The 16,145-nt window shown below is 31.5% G+C and overlaps 2 protein-coding genes across 3 annotated transcripts; both read left to right on the forward strand.

The window, feature by feature from the left end:
- The first annotated feature begins 1,130 nt into the window (after positions 1 to 1,130).
- On the forward strand, positions 1,131 to 12,498 carry LOC135840022 (very long chain fatty acid elongase 6-like). 2 transcript variants are annotated; one of them, XM_065356336.1, is made up of 2 exons: positions 1,131 to 1,687; positions 10,607 to 12,498. In XM_065356336.1, the coding sequence occupies exons 1-2, from the start codon at positions 1,359 to 1,361 to the stop codon at positions 11,154 to 11,156; spliced, it is 879 nt and encodes a 292-aa protein (XP_065212408.1). In that variant the 5' UTR covers positions 1,131 to 1,358; the 3' UTR covers positions 11,157 to 12,498. The 2 variants fall into 2 exon arrangements, with proteins under 2 accessions (XP_065212408.1, XP_065212407.1); XM_065356335.1 differs by lacking the exon at positions 1,131 to 1,687 and adding an exon at positions 8,823 to 9,448.
- An 899-nt stretch (positions 12,499 to 13,397) lies between these two features.
- On the forward strand, positions 13,398 to 15,720 carry LOC135840024 (pyridoxal kinase-like). Its single transcript, XM_065356337.1, has 7 exons — positions 13,398 to 13,712; positions 13,782 to 13,881; positions 13,974 to 14,120; positions 14,206 to 14,326; positions 14,400 to 14,548; positions 14,636 to 14,821; positions 14,948 to 15,720. Exons 1-7 carry the CDS (start codon positions 13,626 to 13,628, stop codon positions 15,049 to 15,051), a joined length of 894 nt encoding a protein of 297 aa, XP_065212409.1. The 5' UTR covers positions 13,398 to 13,625; the 3' UTR covers positions 15,052 to 15,720.
- The last annotated feature ends 425 nt before the right edge of the window (positions 15,721 to 16,145 follow it).

Genomic DNA, 16,145 nt, shown 5'->3' on the forward strand with positions numbered 1-16,145 from the left:
ATAAGATTCAATTCTAATTCTTTGGTTAATTCTAATCGGGTTAAAACGACAATTCTTCTTAAAAGATTGTCGTATTTATTCTCTTATTTTATAATAAGTTTCTATTGATTTTATAATCATAATAAACAATTTTCTACCGTTTTGTGACCAATTGTTTATCAGTTCGCGACTTATTTCATTACGATGACGTTTTCTTATTATATCTGAGTGAGCTGTTTACGGTGAAACGATACTTCTTCATAGAGAGGGATTTTAATCCATCTACCATCCGAGTAATTAGTATCACGTAGACCTCAGGTACATTACGAGATTAACTATATCATCATAACAGTTATTAAATTTGTACAAAATCATCCTAAAATGTTAAAACGATTTCAAATAATTTTAAAACATACCTATAGAAACGAGTAAGCAAGTGCAGCGTCTCTAGAATTTTTTTTCAGGAATGTGGAATGATTTTTTAAAAATCTCTTACGTCAGTATTTTTAGGTAAAAAACATCGAGCGAGATGCAAATTATTAATGAAATTCAAGTTGATTGAAAATTATCTTCAAATTGTTCACAAATTACCTAGCCCATAAAAAAGGGAATCAAAAGTAGAGATTATAAAGTGTTGGTGTTTGTGTTCGATCGCCAGCTCCAAGAATCGAATACTTATAATAATGCGATGTTATAGGAATTCAAATTTTAATTTGAATCATCACAACTCAAAATTTTTCAAGTTTTTAAAATTATACCCTACATATGTATTACAACTAGGTACTTGTGCAGGAAATACAGGTTAATTTGCGATGAAAATAGTAAATCGAGCTCGAGCAAATACCATTCATTCATTCATAACCTTCAACAAATCTAGGTACACGCACTATAAGCCGTATAATTATATTTCAGCACATTCATTCCGAGACAACAAATAAATTCACTTCGCTCATCATCAAAGGTAACTAATAATGTAAGTATTTTTTTGATTCGGCTACTACGCGAATATTGCAAAATTTACAAAAAATCTCGCCGAAAAATGAAAAAAAAATCCTATGCTTTAATCGTTCGAGGTAATTAAAAGTTACCCTTTTGGCAACATTGGTCGCAAAGAGCGGTTTATTTGAACCTCTTCGACGATCAGCTGATCTTACGATAGTACCATAGTATCTATGCGAATGATTTCGACGCGAGTATGATCGACTCCGACTCGGTTCAGTTTGCGGTTGAAATAAATCCGCGTCGTCGGTGATTTCCTATGCAGATGAAGGAGTAAGTTAACGACGACGAAGTGTTTAAAAATACGTCGTTTTCGTATGTAAAATATTCGAAAGTGTACGTTTAGTGAAGTGAATAATTTTTTTTAAATTTTATTCAAAATGGATCCGACTTTGAATTACACGAAACCCGTGGCTCCCAGCTACGGGTACATGTTTGACTTTGAAAAAAAATTCGTACATTTAAAAACCAGACAACTGATGTTAAATTACTGGACGAGTGGATTTTATTTGTGTTTAATTTATGTGATCGTAATTTTTTCTATCCAATTTTATATGCGAAACAAACCGAAATATAATTTAAAGAAATTTCTAGTCGTATGGAACACCGGTTTAGCTGTGTTTAGTTTCATCGGTGCCAGCAGAACATTACCAGAATTACTCCACGTGCTGAAAAACTTCGGAATATACCATTCGGTATGCGTTCAAAGGTGAGAAAAAAAAAACTCATGTTTTATACGAATAGGTATGTATACAAAATACAATGCGATATAAGCTTACTAAAAATTTACCAAATGATTATAGGTAACTATACCTATTTCTATTATATAGTCGACAATTCTCTAAGAATTGATTTTTTTTCCCAACAATGAATAGAGACCGAGAAAGCATTGCCTTTTTATAAAGAATTAGTCATGGTAACTCATTTAATGACGATTGTGGAAATACTCGTATAATGAAAACGTATGTAGTAGACTTAATTCCTTAAGTGGGTGCTCGAAAATGGTTTTCCTCTTTCTTTTATTAAATTAATTCGTTAATTTCGTAATTGCTCGCAACGCTGTTCAAATATATTTTCTTCGTGTGCACAATTTGCAGTAATACATATTATATAGGTAGGTACCTAGGTATCAATTTTACCGGCAGATTAGCGTGCGACATTTGCATTATTTGGTTTTCATATCAACGGGTTAAATTTTGGCGGTTTCATATCAGTTCAAATTTTCCGACCATGAAACTAGAAACTACATCAATGAAATAGTACAAAATACTTTTCCAAGGTTAACGAGTACCTAGGTATAGTTGATGCACGAGGATGTAATTCTATTTCGTGGTTATATACATAGATTCATATTTTCATGCACCTAAACTTGATTATTTTTCTGCCTGGAACGAGAATTCTCGAAAACTTTTATGGTTCTAAAAAGTGAAAAATAAATACTATTTGTAGTTGTATAGGTAAGGTATACCTAGCTTGAAATACGAACACGAAACCTTATTAGTGGTACAATATCACATCACAGGTAGAAATCCATGAAAGTTGTCAGATGAAATTAGAAACTACACATCGACCGGATTTAACCCCGTTTGGAAGAACGCCATAAGTATAGATACCTAACTACAAATAAGTATTCTCATGTACAAAAATTATACTAAATACCTTCTACATTTTTTATTTATCAAGAGCAATGCCATCCAGTTATTAAAAAAAAAAAAAAAAAAAAACATGATACAAGATGAAAATTTAGTAAATTTATTTTTTCTTCTCATTATTGTAATTTGTCAAGTTGTAAAATGCTATGTTAAAAAACTAAAAATTCCATTAGGTATTCCGAACAACTATAGGTTTCAAAATTTTAAGATTTATTACTGCTAAAATGCTACATCAGTTCTCTCAATAAAATACATATGATAGGTACCTCCCTACTTATTTCAACGAGCAAACCTTAGGTACCTATTTTATATATGTAGGTTATTCGTGCACTAACATGCAAGAATAGGTAAACATCAAACGTCGATTCAAGTCTTAAAAAGTTGACGCAATTCTTTCCTATTAAGTAAATGAATTATTTATGATTCGTAAATTGAGTAAGCGAACTAAAATAGTTGGGAACAATTCTCGAAACTGATTGTACACTTGTACAGCCTATGATTAAAATGGGATACTCGTATTTCATTGTAAGTACACGATAGTGTGTGGCTACTGGGTGCTGGCTGCATGTAAGATGTAAATCAAATTTGCTCAAATTTTACTGTTCATTTCTTAATATGCCTGCCTAATTGTGCATGAATTTAGTGGTTTTAAAATCATTACTGCTAAACACCTATGACAAATAAAATGAAGTTACTCGTAATAGGCAGGTATACTTTAATTACCTACTCGTTAGATTTAGAACTAGCTGTTTGCTTTTCATTAGGTGTTGAGTAATCTATGAAATGGTACCTATTATTTAATTTTAGTTCTCAAAACGATTATCTACCATAATCAAATAAAATTATAAAACTAATGAGACAATAAATTAGACAAAGTAGTCTGCAATATTTCATTCGCCGACACGCCGAGTACCTATCTGATTGCAAACAAGATTTTTCAGATAATGGAATAATATTGAACATTGAAAAAAGTTGATCCAATGTAACTGGTACATGCTTGTGAATTTATTAAAATTAACCTTCAAGACAAATTCATTGCATGACAACTAAAGTCAGTATTCATAGAGAAGGAAATTCGTTCACAGGAAGTCAAAACAAGTACTTATGTATTAAAATAAAAATTCAAGTCTGGGAATATGTTATACAGTATGTGCCAGAAAAACGATACTTGTATTGGTAGACATATGTACCTACGTAGTACGTACCCTATGTATAAAATCAAAAACAGAAGTCATTAATCGGTAATATTTTCAAGATCCCCTCTTCCCCTCTCTTAAATTGGTTTCACTCCACAAAAAAAAATAATGCGCGCCATAAATTTTTGTAAAACACTTCATAGTACACATTTGCTTAAAGAGAAGAAATCTTTTCACTAGGTATAGGTAACTGAGAACTCTCTAATGAAATCTCAAAAAAAATTTTATTAAAATTTTTCAAATCCGATGTTAGTCATAGTAATAATATTTCGGTTTTAATTGAATTTGTTTAAATCGTGATTCATGAGAAAGATTCGTTATTGCATAGATATATAGACTCTATTATCTAGTATGTAGTAATGCACCTATGTAAAATGTATGTATGTTTATGTACTACCTATGTATGTACCTACATGTTGGTTACCCTTACGTACTCGTGTACATACATAACTTGAGATGTAATCGAATAAATATTCATGGGTATACCTCGCTACCTATATCTACTCTACCTACTGCATAATTGTAAATATTTTCGGATTAGGGAACGTGCTGTTTACTCCATTAATTACGTACCTAAGCTATTCATTCAAGTAACTAACATATGAACATAAACATAATCATAAATACGCATTTAGTGTACTATGTAAGTAGAATTAATCATGAGTTGTTATTAATCTGCTCGTATCACTTTCCCCATCAATTCAGTGATGAAGGCTGCACAAAAATTTACCATTTATAATCACTGAAATTTTAGAATATATGTACCTACTTTAAAAACTGGTTGATTGTATAGAATAAAGATGTAACGATATACTTGTACACGCACTGTAAGCACTGATCCATATAATGTACCTATTAACACTTGACGCCTGGTAGAAAGTTTGACTGGTAAATTTCAAGAATTTTCACGAGAAAAGTTGGACTGAACAATCATTTTGTGATATTTGGAAAATGAAAAAAAATGGATTTGATTAATCTGCATTCGTTTTGGAAATTAAGAATTTTTTTCAAGGTTTTTCAAAACATTATTTTTATGTTAATTTATGTAGATTTTCAAAGTCACATTTTATAGAAACTGAAACAAAAAGGCAAGTTGATAGTTTTCTGTTGTACATTTCATCACTTGAAAAATTTTTTCGATTGTTCATCTCAATTTTTCCATAAAACACCAGAAAAGGGAAAATTTATTGCTTCAAAGCGCAAAATTTCATGCCCTTTTCTCAACAAACTTTGACAGCTCGCAAGGAGAAATTTTTACATCTCAACGAAATTGGGATACGGTGAAATAACGCAGAGGTTTTCAATATTGATCGAATTTCATTTTGGAATTTTAAAAAATTTGCTTGGTGCTGTTTCTATGCAGCGGCAGAATTTATTTCAACTAGACGACTCCTGAACTTGCATGGAAAATATACAAATTTTCTTTTTCTTTTTGGAATTTGATTTTTTTCAAATGTATAATTTCTAAATATTTTCAATATTGAAATGAAAAACTTACATCTAAATTTCTCCTTCAAATTCAAAAATGAAATTTCAACTTTTTTATTCAAAGCTGCAGAAATTTTTCAACTTCAGAAAAATACAAATTTTGTTGATTCTAAAAAAGTTTTAAAAATTTGAATTTACACCAATTTATTTTTTAAATTGAAATTCTAAAATTTTGGTCAAAATTGAAACCCCCGGTCTCATTTTTTATTCCAATTTTGTTGCGATGTGAATATTTTTCCTTGTTGGCTGTCGAAGTTACATAATTGAAAAAAGGGATTGAAATAATATCGTGTTTTGGAGCATTAAATTCGTTTTTCCTTTGTACGGGTCTTATGAAAAAATGAAGAGAAATAATCGAAAAAATTTTAAACAAATCATTTTTTACTTGGTTTTTTGTTCTAGCCTGCATATGGAAATCAAACATAATCTTTTGAAGAGGATCGAAAAAATCCTCAATTTCCCAAATGAATGATCACTCAAATTCAATTTTTTTTTCGAATATCACAATCTGATTGTTCAGTCTATCTCTCTCATGAAAATTTTTTGAAATTCATCGGTTGAACTTCTCTCGCGTACCTACCTACCTAGTACCTACCTACCTACCTATACCAAACACCCTAATACCAGTGATGGAAGTACTAGACTAGAACTGAACTGGAAGTAAAAGAGAATGAGTAAAACTTCACCCTCCCTCTCCCCCAGAAACAACATCAACAGTTTCAGCAAATTTTTGTGTTGGTTTGTTGGGTTTAATTTTGTTCATTTGTTGTTTCAACAGCCCTGCGTCCAGGGGCGGAACAACGGGGGGGGGGTCAGGGGGCTAATAACGCCCCTAGTTGGCAAGATTGGACGAAAGTTGGCAACTTGGCAATATTGAGTGTTTAATTGCCAAATTGTCATTTTTGCATTTTTCAGTATCGTACTTACCTATAGGTAATTAAAAACTGATCAACAATAAAATAATTGAGTTGGATTTTCTTTACACCAGGTACTTCAAACAAACATCAGTTTCAAACACTTCTTCAAAAGCTTTTGCCCTAGCTTTGCTTGGATAATTTTTTTTTTTTTATTTCTCAATTTACCTAATTGAACAGAAATTAATACTCAAAGCATATGAAAAATGCAAATTTTTCATTTTTCTTCTGAACAGAACCATTTAGATTTTCAAAATTTTGTTAAAATGTTGATTATTGCGGCAAAATTACAATTTTTTGTCGGCAAAAGGACTATGTACACCCTCCCTCCTACACAAATAGCATGACTTGTCCTTTTTCCCCTCCGAGCTCGGATTTTCTCTGCACGTCCCTGTTTGCAGTTGGCATTTTCAAGATTTCACTCCCCCCTACTGAAATTGGTTTGTTCCGCCCCTGCCTGCGCCATAATCTTGAACAGATATTTTACACATGAGAATAATTATTTGGTTATAAAAATGACAAAATTTGTCCAGCTCGTTAATAGCTCACGACTGTTCCGAAGTCTGAACATCAACTCGTACGTACAAAAATTTGATAATGAGAAGAAAACTGAATCGAAACTGATATATACCTCTAGTACCTACTACTGTTTCCTATAAAATAAGAATGAATAGAATTTACATTATAGGTGATTAGGTGCTAGTGCTATGAAGATGCAACGAACGAATGACATGAGATGAGCATAATTAGGCCTACTGAATTCTATTTTTAATTGATATAGAAAACGTGGAAGTCGTTGAGAGGTGAGAGCATAGATCTTTATCGCGAATACATTACATATCCCTCCTACTTACTGTCGTTAAGTGCTCGCGTGATTATTTCATTTATTTGTGTAGAACCAGTGTACTCGATGTATCTATGTAATTACATAGGCTATAACTTACCTAAATATGTAATATTATTGAAAGCAATTTTTCTGTCATGCATTGTTTACTCGTGTCCTTCCTAACCGCGTAGTTACATTCCACATCCTCAAACTGATCAATTCCGGTCAATGTGTGCTTCGAATCTAATTTTGATAGAAATGATTATAAATATGGCAAATTCATCGAGTCAACTTCAACTTGAATGACTGCGAGTATACTTACGTAATTTATGCTTACCCTGGATTGGCTGGATTATCATAACGTTTCCATCCACTTCTACTCATCGTATTAAAGTACTTACATGCAATTAAAAAGGCAGGCCTAACTACGTACAGTTGTACGTGCTTTAGTTTTGTTGAAATTAATAAATTCATAATTAATAATTTTTGTATTGTAAGTAACTTAACTGTACATAAGGATCTACCTAATTACCCGTGTAGTCGAAGTAGGTAGGTGCATTGCAAAAAGTTCAAATTAAAGTATCTGTACATATAAGTACTCGGTACTTAAGGGGTACGTTTTTATAAAACAACGTAAGTACCTACCTACCTATGTACCTAGTCTATGAAATGGAAATTTTACAGGAGATTGAATTTCCATGATGAAATCGCATTTGGATTTGGGAGTGAAAATTAGATTGGGTTTATGTAAATTGTTGAAAATGTGAATTGTGCATGGCTGTTCTTCAAACAAAAGCTTAGAAATTCGTGAAAATTGAATTAGAATAAAAAACAATGAAGAATAAATTCAATTCTTATTTCTTAATAATTCCATCGTTGTTCTCATGAACACTTTACTTTTCAAAAATTAAGAAAGTGTTTCTCAATATTTTGAACTATGGCTGCTCTTCAAACATTTCTCTCACTTGCAGAAGCTGCAGTAATCTCATCAAAAAATTTTAATTTTGATTTTAAAAATCAGAGGTCGACAATGGTGGGACTTTTGATTGGAAAATAAAATGAATCCCAAATGAATTATACTTATTTCTTACTGCAGAAATAATGCCACGATTCATGAGTAAATTTACTCTCATTATTGTAATTATTTAATTAATAAAATTTATAAAATTGACGTCAATACTCATTCAAATTCGATGAAATTGGGACGAAACGAGCAGACAAACCTAACATTTTCTGAGAAAGTTTGCGACACATCATGATACATTCAGTGCAGCCTCAATTCCAACATTTCGTTCACTCTTTCCGCTCTTTCTAAAATCTTGTGAGAAATTAATTTCAATATTACTCAAACAATCGTGAGCATAAAAGAATCCTCAAACAACATTTTGAAATTTAAAATACACGTATTGAATTTTCATTCGTCGATGGTTCGTTATTTCTTTCAGTTTCATTGATCGAACAAAAAATGAGCATCATCAATGCTAAAGCTCTTTAATACAAGTATGGAAATAGATTATACTCTTAAGAAAGTCGAAGGATTTCACGTAAGTTTTACGTACTGCGCAGTGCGCGAGCAAGCATCAAATCAGCTGTTCACGTACAACGTTGCACCACATTGGTTGCTCCACCCACCTCCACCGCGTGACGACACCAACCTGCCATGCGCAGTACGTAACACATACGTAAAATGCTATGACTTTCTTAAGAGCATACTCTATTTCCATACTTGTATTAAAGAGCTTTAATCAATGCTAGCGGGCTAGCGCCATTAGAGACAGAATAGAACGGTTACACTGGCTGTGAAAATCACGCCACTTTTCACACATGTGATCGATTAGCGGCTTGATACTGAATGAGTAATTTTTTTAAGTGTATTTCAGAAGAATTTAGACTTTAAACGAATAGTGGCAGTCGATAAATTTAAATTTAGATAAATTCGGTTTCTCTAAAAGTGTGTTCGGCGTAGTATGTAGTTTACGTCTTTAACTGCATAGTTATCAGCACGTAAGAAAACCTAACGTTATCTTGGAAAATGGTGTACGGAAAATCTGACGCTATTATGAGCAACTCCAACATGAGGCATAATGTTACTTCAGTCACACCGATATACTCTTACGTATTTGAATTCGAGAAGAAATTTTCACCGGAAAAAGCCCGAGCATGGATGGACAGCAACTGGACAAATGGGTTCTATTTCTGTGGAATATATCTGTTACTTGTGTTCTCTCTGAAACACTACATGAAAGACCGGACACGGTTGAATTTGAGAAAAATCCTAATAACGTGGAATACTATGTTAGCTGTTTTCAGTCTCATAGGATCAGCTAGAACTCTACCTGAATTATTTCATGTGCTATCGAATTACGGTATATATCATTCCGTCTGTGTACCTAGGTACGTGTAACCGTAAAGTATAGTATTACCAGCTTAGTTTTATTTATGAACGTCTTCATTGATTCGGCTTTGGTTGAAAAAAAAACGCCGACATCGTGACAGTATTAGTATAATATGACGAATTATGTGTTTGTGCACTGTGCTATGTACTCATTATTAGAGAACGATGTTTTACGTTTCCTAATTATGCTAATGAAGTTTTCTTAAAGGTTACCTGGCCCTAACACTGCGTTAATTGAATACATTTTCAGGGCGACAATTTCATTACAAATTGGTAATCGTTGTTAGACTCTGTAAAACAACGTGCAGCCTTATTAATGCAGTATACTTTAATGCTGATATGAAAGGATATAGTCTTTCGTAAGCGCTCTAATTGTATTGAAATGCATTTGGAGAATCCGCCACGATTTTTCGGATTTCATAATTTTCTTATTCATGATGACCGGTGAATATCAGACCTGAAAAGCTCACCGAGTCATACTTTTTAAAATCGAGGTTTCATGTGGCTTTTCATTCACTTCATTATGAGTTCAAACTTTCATTCGAGTGATTGCTCCAACAATATTTCGGTATATGACTTATTTCTGAAAGTTGAACATACCTAAACACTTACGTCAAATTTCCATCTGATTTGACAAAATGTGTTTGAATAAAAAACCTTTACCGAAATCACTTATCGCCTGTAAAATTATAATTCTCTTTTCTCTGAACATATTGATGTAAGTAGGTAGATTCATTAAATAGAAGATAATTGTCATGATTTGACTAGTTGAATTTAAATTTCAGAAAATTTGTAATCGGATTTCTGCAGAGCATCGAATAATTCGAAGTGTAAACCTTGTGGTTTTTATTAATTTGATTAGCTTTTCTATAATGCTGATGAAAATCAATCATTCGTTGATAACCGATTACATAATTTAAATTAATCTCTAACAGCCGATGAACCTGTGTATAACTAACGATTATTCAGTGGGATATCCCAAGTCATGAGTTCGTTCTTTGACTCATTGTGGTATTGTTTCTGGTAGATGCGTTGAGTTTTTTTGTTATGGAACTGGAATGTTAATTTTTTCCCCAAATATTATTTACCTATGTCTTATTTTTACTATGGAATTATTCTTGAAGTTGTTTTAACCCGAGTATTTTTTTCTGTTACAGTTTCATAGAATCAGACAAAGTTGCTGGATTTTGGACTTGGATGTTTGCGTTATCGAAATTACCGGAGTTGGGTGACACCGTATTCGTAGTTTTACGTAAACAGCCGTTGATATTTTTACACTGGTATCATCACATCACCGTGTTGCTGTACACCTGGTACGCGTACAAAGAATACACCTCCTCTGCTCGATGGTTCATCGTGATGAACTATTGTGTGCATTCGTTGATGTACTCTTATTACGCTTTGCGAGCAATGGGCTTCTTTCCACCGAGATTCATCATGATGTTGATCACATCGCTCCAAATCACTCAAATGGTCATCGGTTGTTTGGTCAATTATTGGTCTTACGTATACTTGACTAACAATCAAGCTTGTCATATTACCTATCTGAATATCAAACTGTCAACTTGCATGTACTTCAGCTATTTCGTATTGTTCGCCCAGTTCTTCTACAAAGCGTACTTTAGCAAGTCTGGCAAGAAGAAACCGTCCAGCATTCCCGGAAGTATTTATACCAGTAATAAGGACGATAAAATCAAGAGTCAGTAATCCATTTCCGATGGTATTCCTTTTAACGTATACTTATGCGTTGTGAAATCATTACAAAATCGACTGATGATCGTCATATTGTAATACGCTTTGAAATTTTATTCCATAATTTACGCTTTTGAAAAAAGTTGATGATAAAAAAGTTGTAGTTACTTATTATTTCGTTCCTTTTATTATTTGACCTGCGTTGTTATTGTTTTTTTAATGTTTTTCCGAAGATCTTTGTTTTAAGTTGATGTGTATTGATCGAGTGTAGTTTGAAAATGAAGTCATTTTTATTTTCTTTACTACGATGTGTTATAATGTATTATGTTTGAGTATTTTCAAACCAACTCCAACGTTTTATTTTTTTTCTCGTGACCATTTTCTTATTTTGGTTAAAATAGAAAAGAAATGCTTTTAATATGTATAATATTTATATGTGTAATTGATAATTATTGTGTACAGTTTATGAGTATCGAAAGGCATTGCACACTGCGTTGATCTACTATTAGTTTACATGGCTTTTGTTTTTGTAATTATCTAGATGAAAAATGTTGTAATTATTTACGTGCGGTAAATATGAAATTTACTAGCTTCAGCAGTATTAGGCTAGTCCTTTCATGCTTCAGATTGTTGATGAAAATAATTCAAATTGAAGTTTTTTTTCCAGTAGTTGCTAATGTCAATTCTGTAGCGTATCATTTTTTTTTTATTCTTCACGAATTTTTTTGTTTTTAATTTATTATCGACAAAAATTTGAATCCTAAAGGAAGGGCTTCATCATATGTATCTCGAAGTCGTTATGTTTAAGTATCCTTATTGTGTATAGCTTTTGTGATAATTGTTGAAAGCACTCATTCTGTTTTATTGTCGTATTATTGTTTTTTTGTATTTGATTAAGGAAAAAAAATCCTCAGTCGATTATATGTATTCGTGCGTAGCTTGTCAGAAATGTACTGCACATTATGCGCATAGAATTATATTGTCATCTTCTTTGAAGAGATTTAAATCGTCTCTCAAAAATTATTAATTTATGATTTTTGTGATATCTTTTATTTATTGTAAGTCTGATTTTTTTCCTTTTCGAACAAGTAATTATGATAATCGGCAATTTTTTGTTAATGTTAAGGAAATTTCTTCGTACAAATGAATGATTTTTCGTTTTATGAATTATATATATGTATTTAATATTTTTTAATGACCGTTATGTTCAATCTCCTCAAAGTGCGGTGGTGAAGTGAAAATATTAGCTTATAAATTTTTATTTCAATTTATATACTATCGGTTTTAATCTCATGGAATATTTCAAACACATTGCTGTATCCTTGAGCGTAATAAAATTTATGGAATTTCAGTTTAATTTCGTAATACTTTTTTTTTTTGCTATCATCAGCAAGCAGTAAGTAGGCTGGTGTGGAGATTGCGTTAATTTTTTATCATTTCCATTCTAATATTGTTACACTTTCGGTAATACATAAGTAATGAGAGAGAAAATGATACCTACGAATGTTTTCATTGAACCAGATTATCCGTCCTCATCTCAGAAATTGTGTCTAGGTTTCAGACAATAGTTATGTTATGAGTTTAATCTGCATGCTCGGCTTCAATGACTTTAAATTTAAATTTTAAAAAATTCGAAAAGGGACTAAAATTGAAAAAAAATCTTTATTTCATCAAAAGGTTACCATTCAGAAATGAAATTATCCTTCAATTTTGTTGAAAATAGTTCAGATAATTATAATTATGTATTGTGAAATGCATGTAATTTGAACTAAAAAAAATTTGAAGGTACCTAGTACCTACCTCCTGATATTATGCCCTGATATTATGCATGAAATACACTACGCACAGGTCATCAACCCCATGAATATAGATCAATAGTAGCTTAATTATTGAGCTCAACTTATAGGAAGGTAATAAAAAGACCTACAGAAATAGAAAATAATTCGTCAAATCATCAATTGTCACTCGTCAGTATGTAAGTAGTACCTAGGCAAGTATAGAGTATAGGTAACTCTAAAAATTGATTCAACTATCTTCGCGATGCTTCGGCATGCTTAACGAATAACGATAAAAATGCATCCATCAGTCCATCACTTACACTTTTTATGAAAAAAAAAAATTATTCAGAACTATTTCAGAACCTTGACTTCAAATTTACCGCCTACGAAATGCTTACGTATGTACTTTTGACACGCCCCGCTAGCCCCGCCATGCCATGCTCAGCTGTTATCTATTTTTCCGATGTTTCTTATCAGTGTACAAGTAAGTTTATTTTTTTGGTGTAGTCTGAGGCTATCAAATAATAAATTTAAGCTTGATTTCTAGATTGATCTCAATTAGTATTTTATTAATTTTGCTTATGTACATCCATTGGTTGAAAATTAATCGATGAAGCTATATTCTGAGTTCTATGAATCAACACAGTGATATTTGATTATCCCTTTCAATAAAGCTGTGTTTCGAGACGAATATTTCTCTTCAAAAATGCCTGATTATCCGAGAGTACTATCTATCCAAAGTCATGTCGTGTATGGATATGTTGGAAACAAAAGTGCTACGTTTCCTCTACAGGTACATTTATTCATATTTTAAGTATACCTATCTGTGTGAACTTTAATATTTAGACGGATATCTTGACAGCTTTTAGGTTTTGAAGTAGATTCTATCAACTCTGTACAGTTATCCAATCACACTGGATATAAAGTCTTCAAAGGACAAGTTTTAAACGAGAAAGATTTGGGTATTCATAATTATTATTCATTCATGAAAAAGTTGATATTTTTCTTTCAATTTAAATAAAAATCTAATTACGATCCTTTATCCTTTTGATAGATGATTTAACCGAAGGATTAGCTGCCAATAGTCTAGACACTTCGTATTCTCATTTGCTGACAGGCTATGTGGGAAATTCATTATTTTTAAAGACGATAGAGAAGTTTGTTTCTTCGTTGAAAACAAAAAATCCAAATTTAATTTATGGTACGTATGTATCACTAGTAATATTTTTATAAATTATATCTAACGATGAGCACAATGCGAACGTTTCATTTTATTCTGTATTTAGTGTGCGATCCAGTGTTAGGAGATGATGGAGAACTGTATGTGCCAGAAGATCTCGTCCCTATATTTAAAAATGCCATCATTCCATTAGCAGATATCATTACTCCAAATCAATTTGAACTAGAGTAAGTATACCTATTCGTACTTATCCTAGTTCTAAAATAAGAATATAATTTACCAATGTAAGCGTGCTTTCAGAATTTTAAGTGAAATTAAAGTCGATACTTTGGAAAAAACACTGCAAGCGATTGATTCATTGCATAACAAAGGTTGTAAAACTGTCGTTATGTCTTCTGCTACATACTCAGATCCCAATACTTTAACAACGCTAGCTAGCCATGCAGATGGTGAGTTGAAGAACCTTAATTAAATGAAATAGGTATTGAAAATTACTACAACGTTTTACCTACTTGAAACTTTTAAAAAATTGGTAGGAAATTCTAGAAAGCGAGTGATGATCGAAATACCAAAACTAAAAGCAAGATTTACCGGTACCGGAGACTTATTTTCTGCTCTATTTCTGGCGTGGATGAGTAAAACCAGCGATATAAGCGCAGCTTTAGAAAATACTGTATCAACTATATACGCCATCATTTCTAAAACGATGCAGTTTTATGAAGGTAAATAAATAATGAGTTAGAAATGTTAGAATCTATGCTAACCGTACTACAACCTGCATAATAATGTCCAATAAATTATTTAGGTGTATAGTAAAATTCTTTTTACGATATTTGTTTATTTGACAGATGCTGGTAATGATTTTGACCCAAAACTTTTGGAACTCAAATTGATCCAAAGCAAAGAAGAAATCGAAAATCCAAAAGTTTTATTCAAAAGTAAAACTCTATAGGCTGTAGTTGCTTACTCATGACTTCAATATATTTTTTAATCGTTCAATTGCCACTTGATACGAAATTTGCTATCAGGACTGTTATCTTAAGTAATTAAATGTAGATAGGTAATAACTTGATAATGATACTTGAAACATAATCTTTTGCAAAAAATGACGTATGTCACTTTATTAATTCCATTCTAGTCCATTTAATTAACTATATCTACTTTGCCTAGATTGGCCAGGTTAGTTACCACTTGAAGAATTAGGTACGAGTATCTATCTGTATATGTTCGCAAAAGTTACATACGAGTATGTAGATAAAATTTAGTATGCTTGAAGAACATGATATGTATTTTATGTATTATAAACATTCTGTTGATTCAAATCAAGTAGCAAATCAAAATAGCTTTCAATTCTGCATTGTGATGCTGATATAGACTGAATTTTGTTGTTCAAATCACGAAGTCTTCCATATTACTCACTTGTTGTTAAGTCATAATTAAATTATTCAATTTAATTTTCCACGGTTTGTCAACGAGTGGTATTTTTTATTTATTATTGTTCCATATTACGCGATAATCATTTCCATTCTTGTGTTTAAATATGTCTAGCTTTAGCAAATATAGTGAAATCTCCACTAGTTATGTGTTTTTGTATTGCCATTTATTAAAAATTTTCCACGAATTGATTTTTCAATGAGAATTATTGTTTTGCACTAAAATCAAATTTTTCAGACTACAAATAAAAACGTGTTAATGAAAATATAATTTTTTAATAAAAGAATATCGAATGAAAAACCTTTACAAACATGCATTTTTCTAAAATACATCAACAAATTAACACATTATAATTCGTATTATTTACATTAATACAAATCAAATCATAATATTGTTTCAAATTCAAATACGAGAAAATTACATCTATTAATAAATTCAATAATATAGGTTCAAACATTTCGAAAATAAAATTAAGACAAAGCGATATACACAAATAAAATTTCAAATATATTTACAAAATCAAAACTGGTAGAATGTAATAAAACATTTGCTAAACGTATTATCATAAATTACAAATACAAATAATAAATAAATATAAATTATACACAAACA

The sequence above is a fragment of the Planococcus citri genome, chromosome 3, assembly GCF_950023065.1.
Source record: "Planococcus citri chromosome 3, ihPlaCitr1.1, whole genome shotgun sequence".
In the NCBI taxonomy this organism is placed as follows: domain Eukaryota; kingdom Metazoa; phylum Arthropoda; class Insecta; order Hemiptera; family Pseudococcidae; genus Planococcus; species Planococcus citri.

What these genes read in the sequence shown, in the direction of transcription:
- LOC135840022 (XM_065356335.1), top strand. Translation starts at nt 9,087, where the DNA reads ATGGTGTACGGAAAATCTGACGCTATTATGAGCAACTCCAACATGAGG. An exon ending in CATTCCGTCTGTGTACCTAG is followed by an intron (nt 9,449 to 10,606) that starts GTACGTGTAACC and finishes TTTCTGTTACAG; the next exon opens with TTTCATAGAATCAGACAAAG.
- LOC135840024 (XM_065356337.1), top strand. Translation starts at nt 13,626, where the DNA reads ATGCCTGATTATCCGAGAGTACTATCTATCCAAAGTCATGTCGTGTAT. An exon ending in AAATCCAAATTTAATTTATG is followed by an intron (nt 14,121 to 14,205) that starts GTACGTATGTAT and finishes TTCTGTATTTAG; the next exon opens with TGTGCGATCCAGTGTTAGGA. An exon ending in CCAAATCAATTTGAACTAGA is followed by an intron (nt 14,327 to 14,399) that starts GTAAGTATACCT and finishes GCGTGCTTTCAG; the next exon opens with AATTTTAAGTGAAATTAAAG.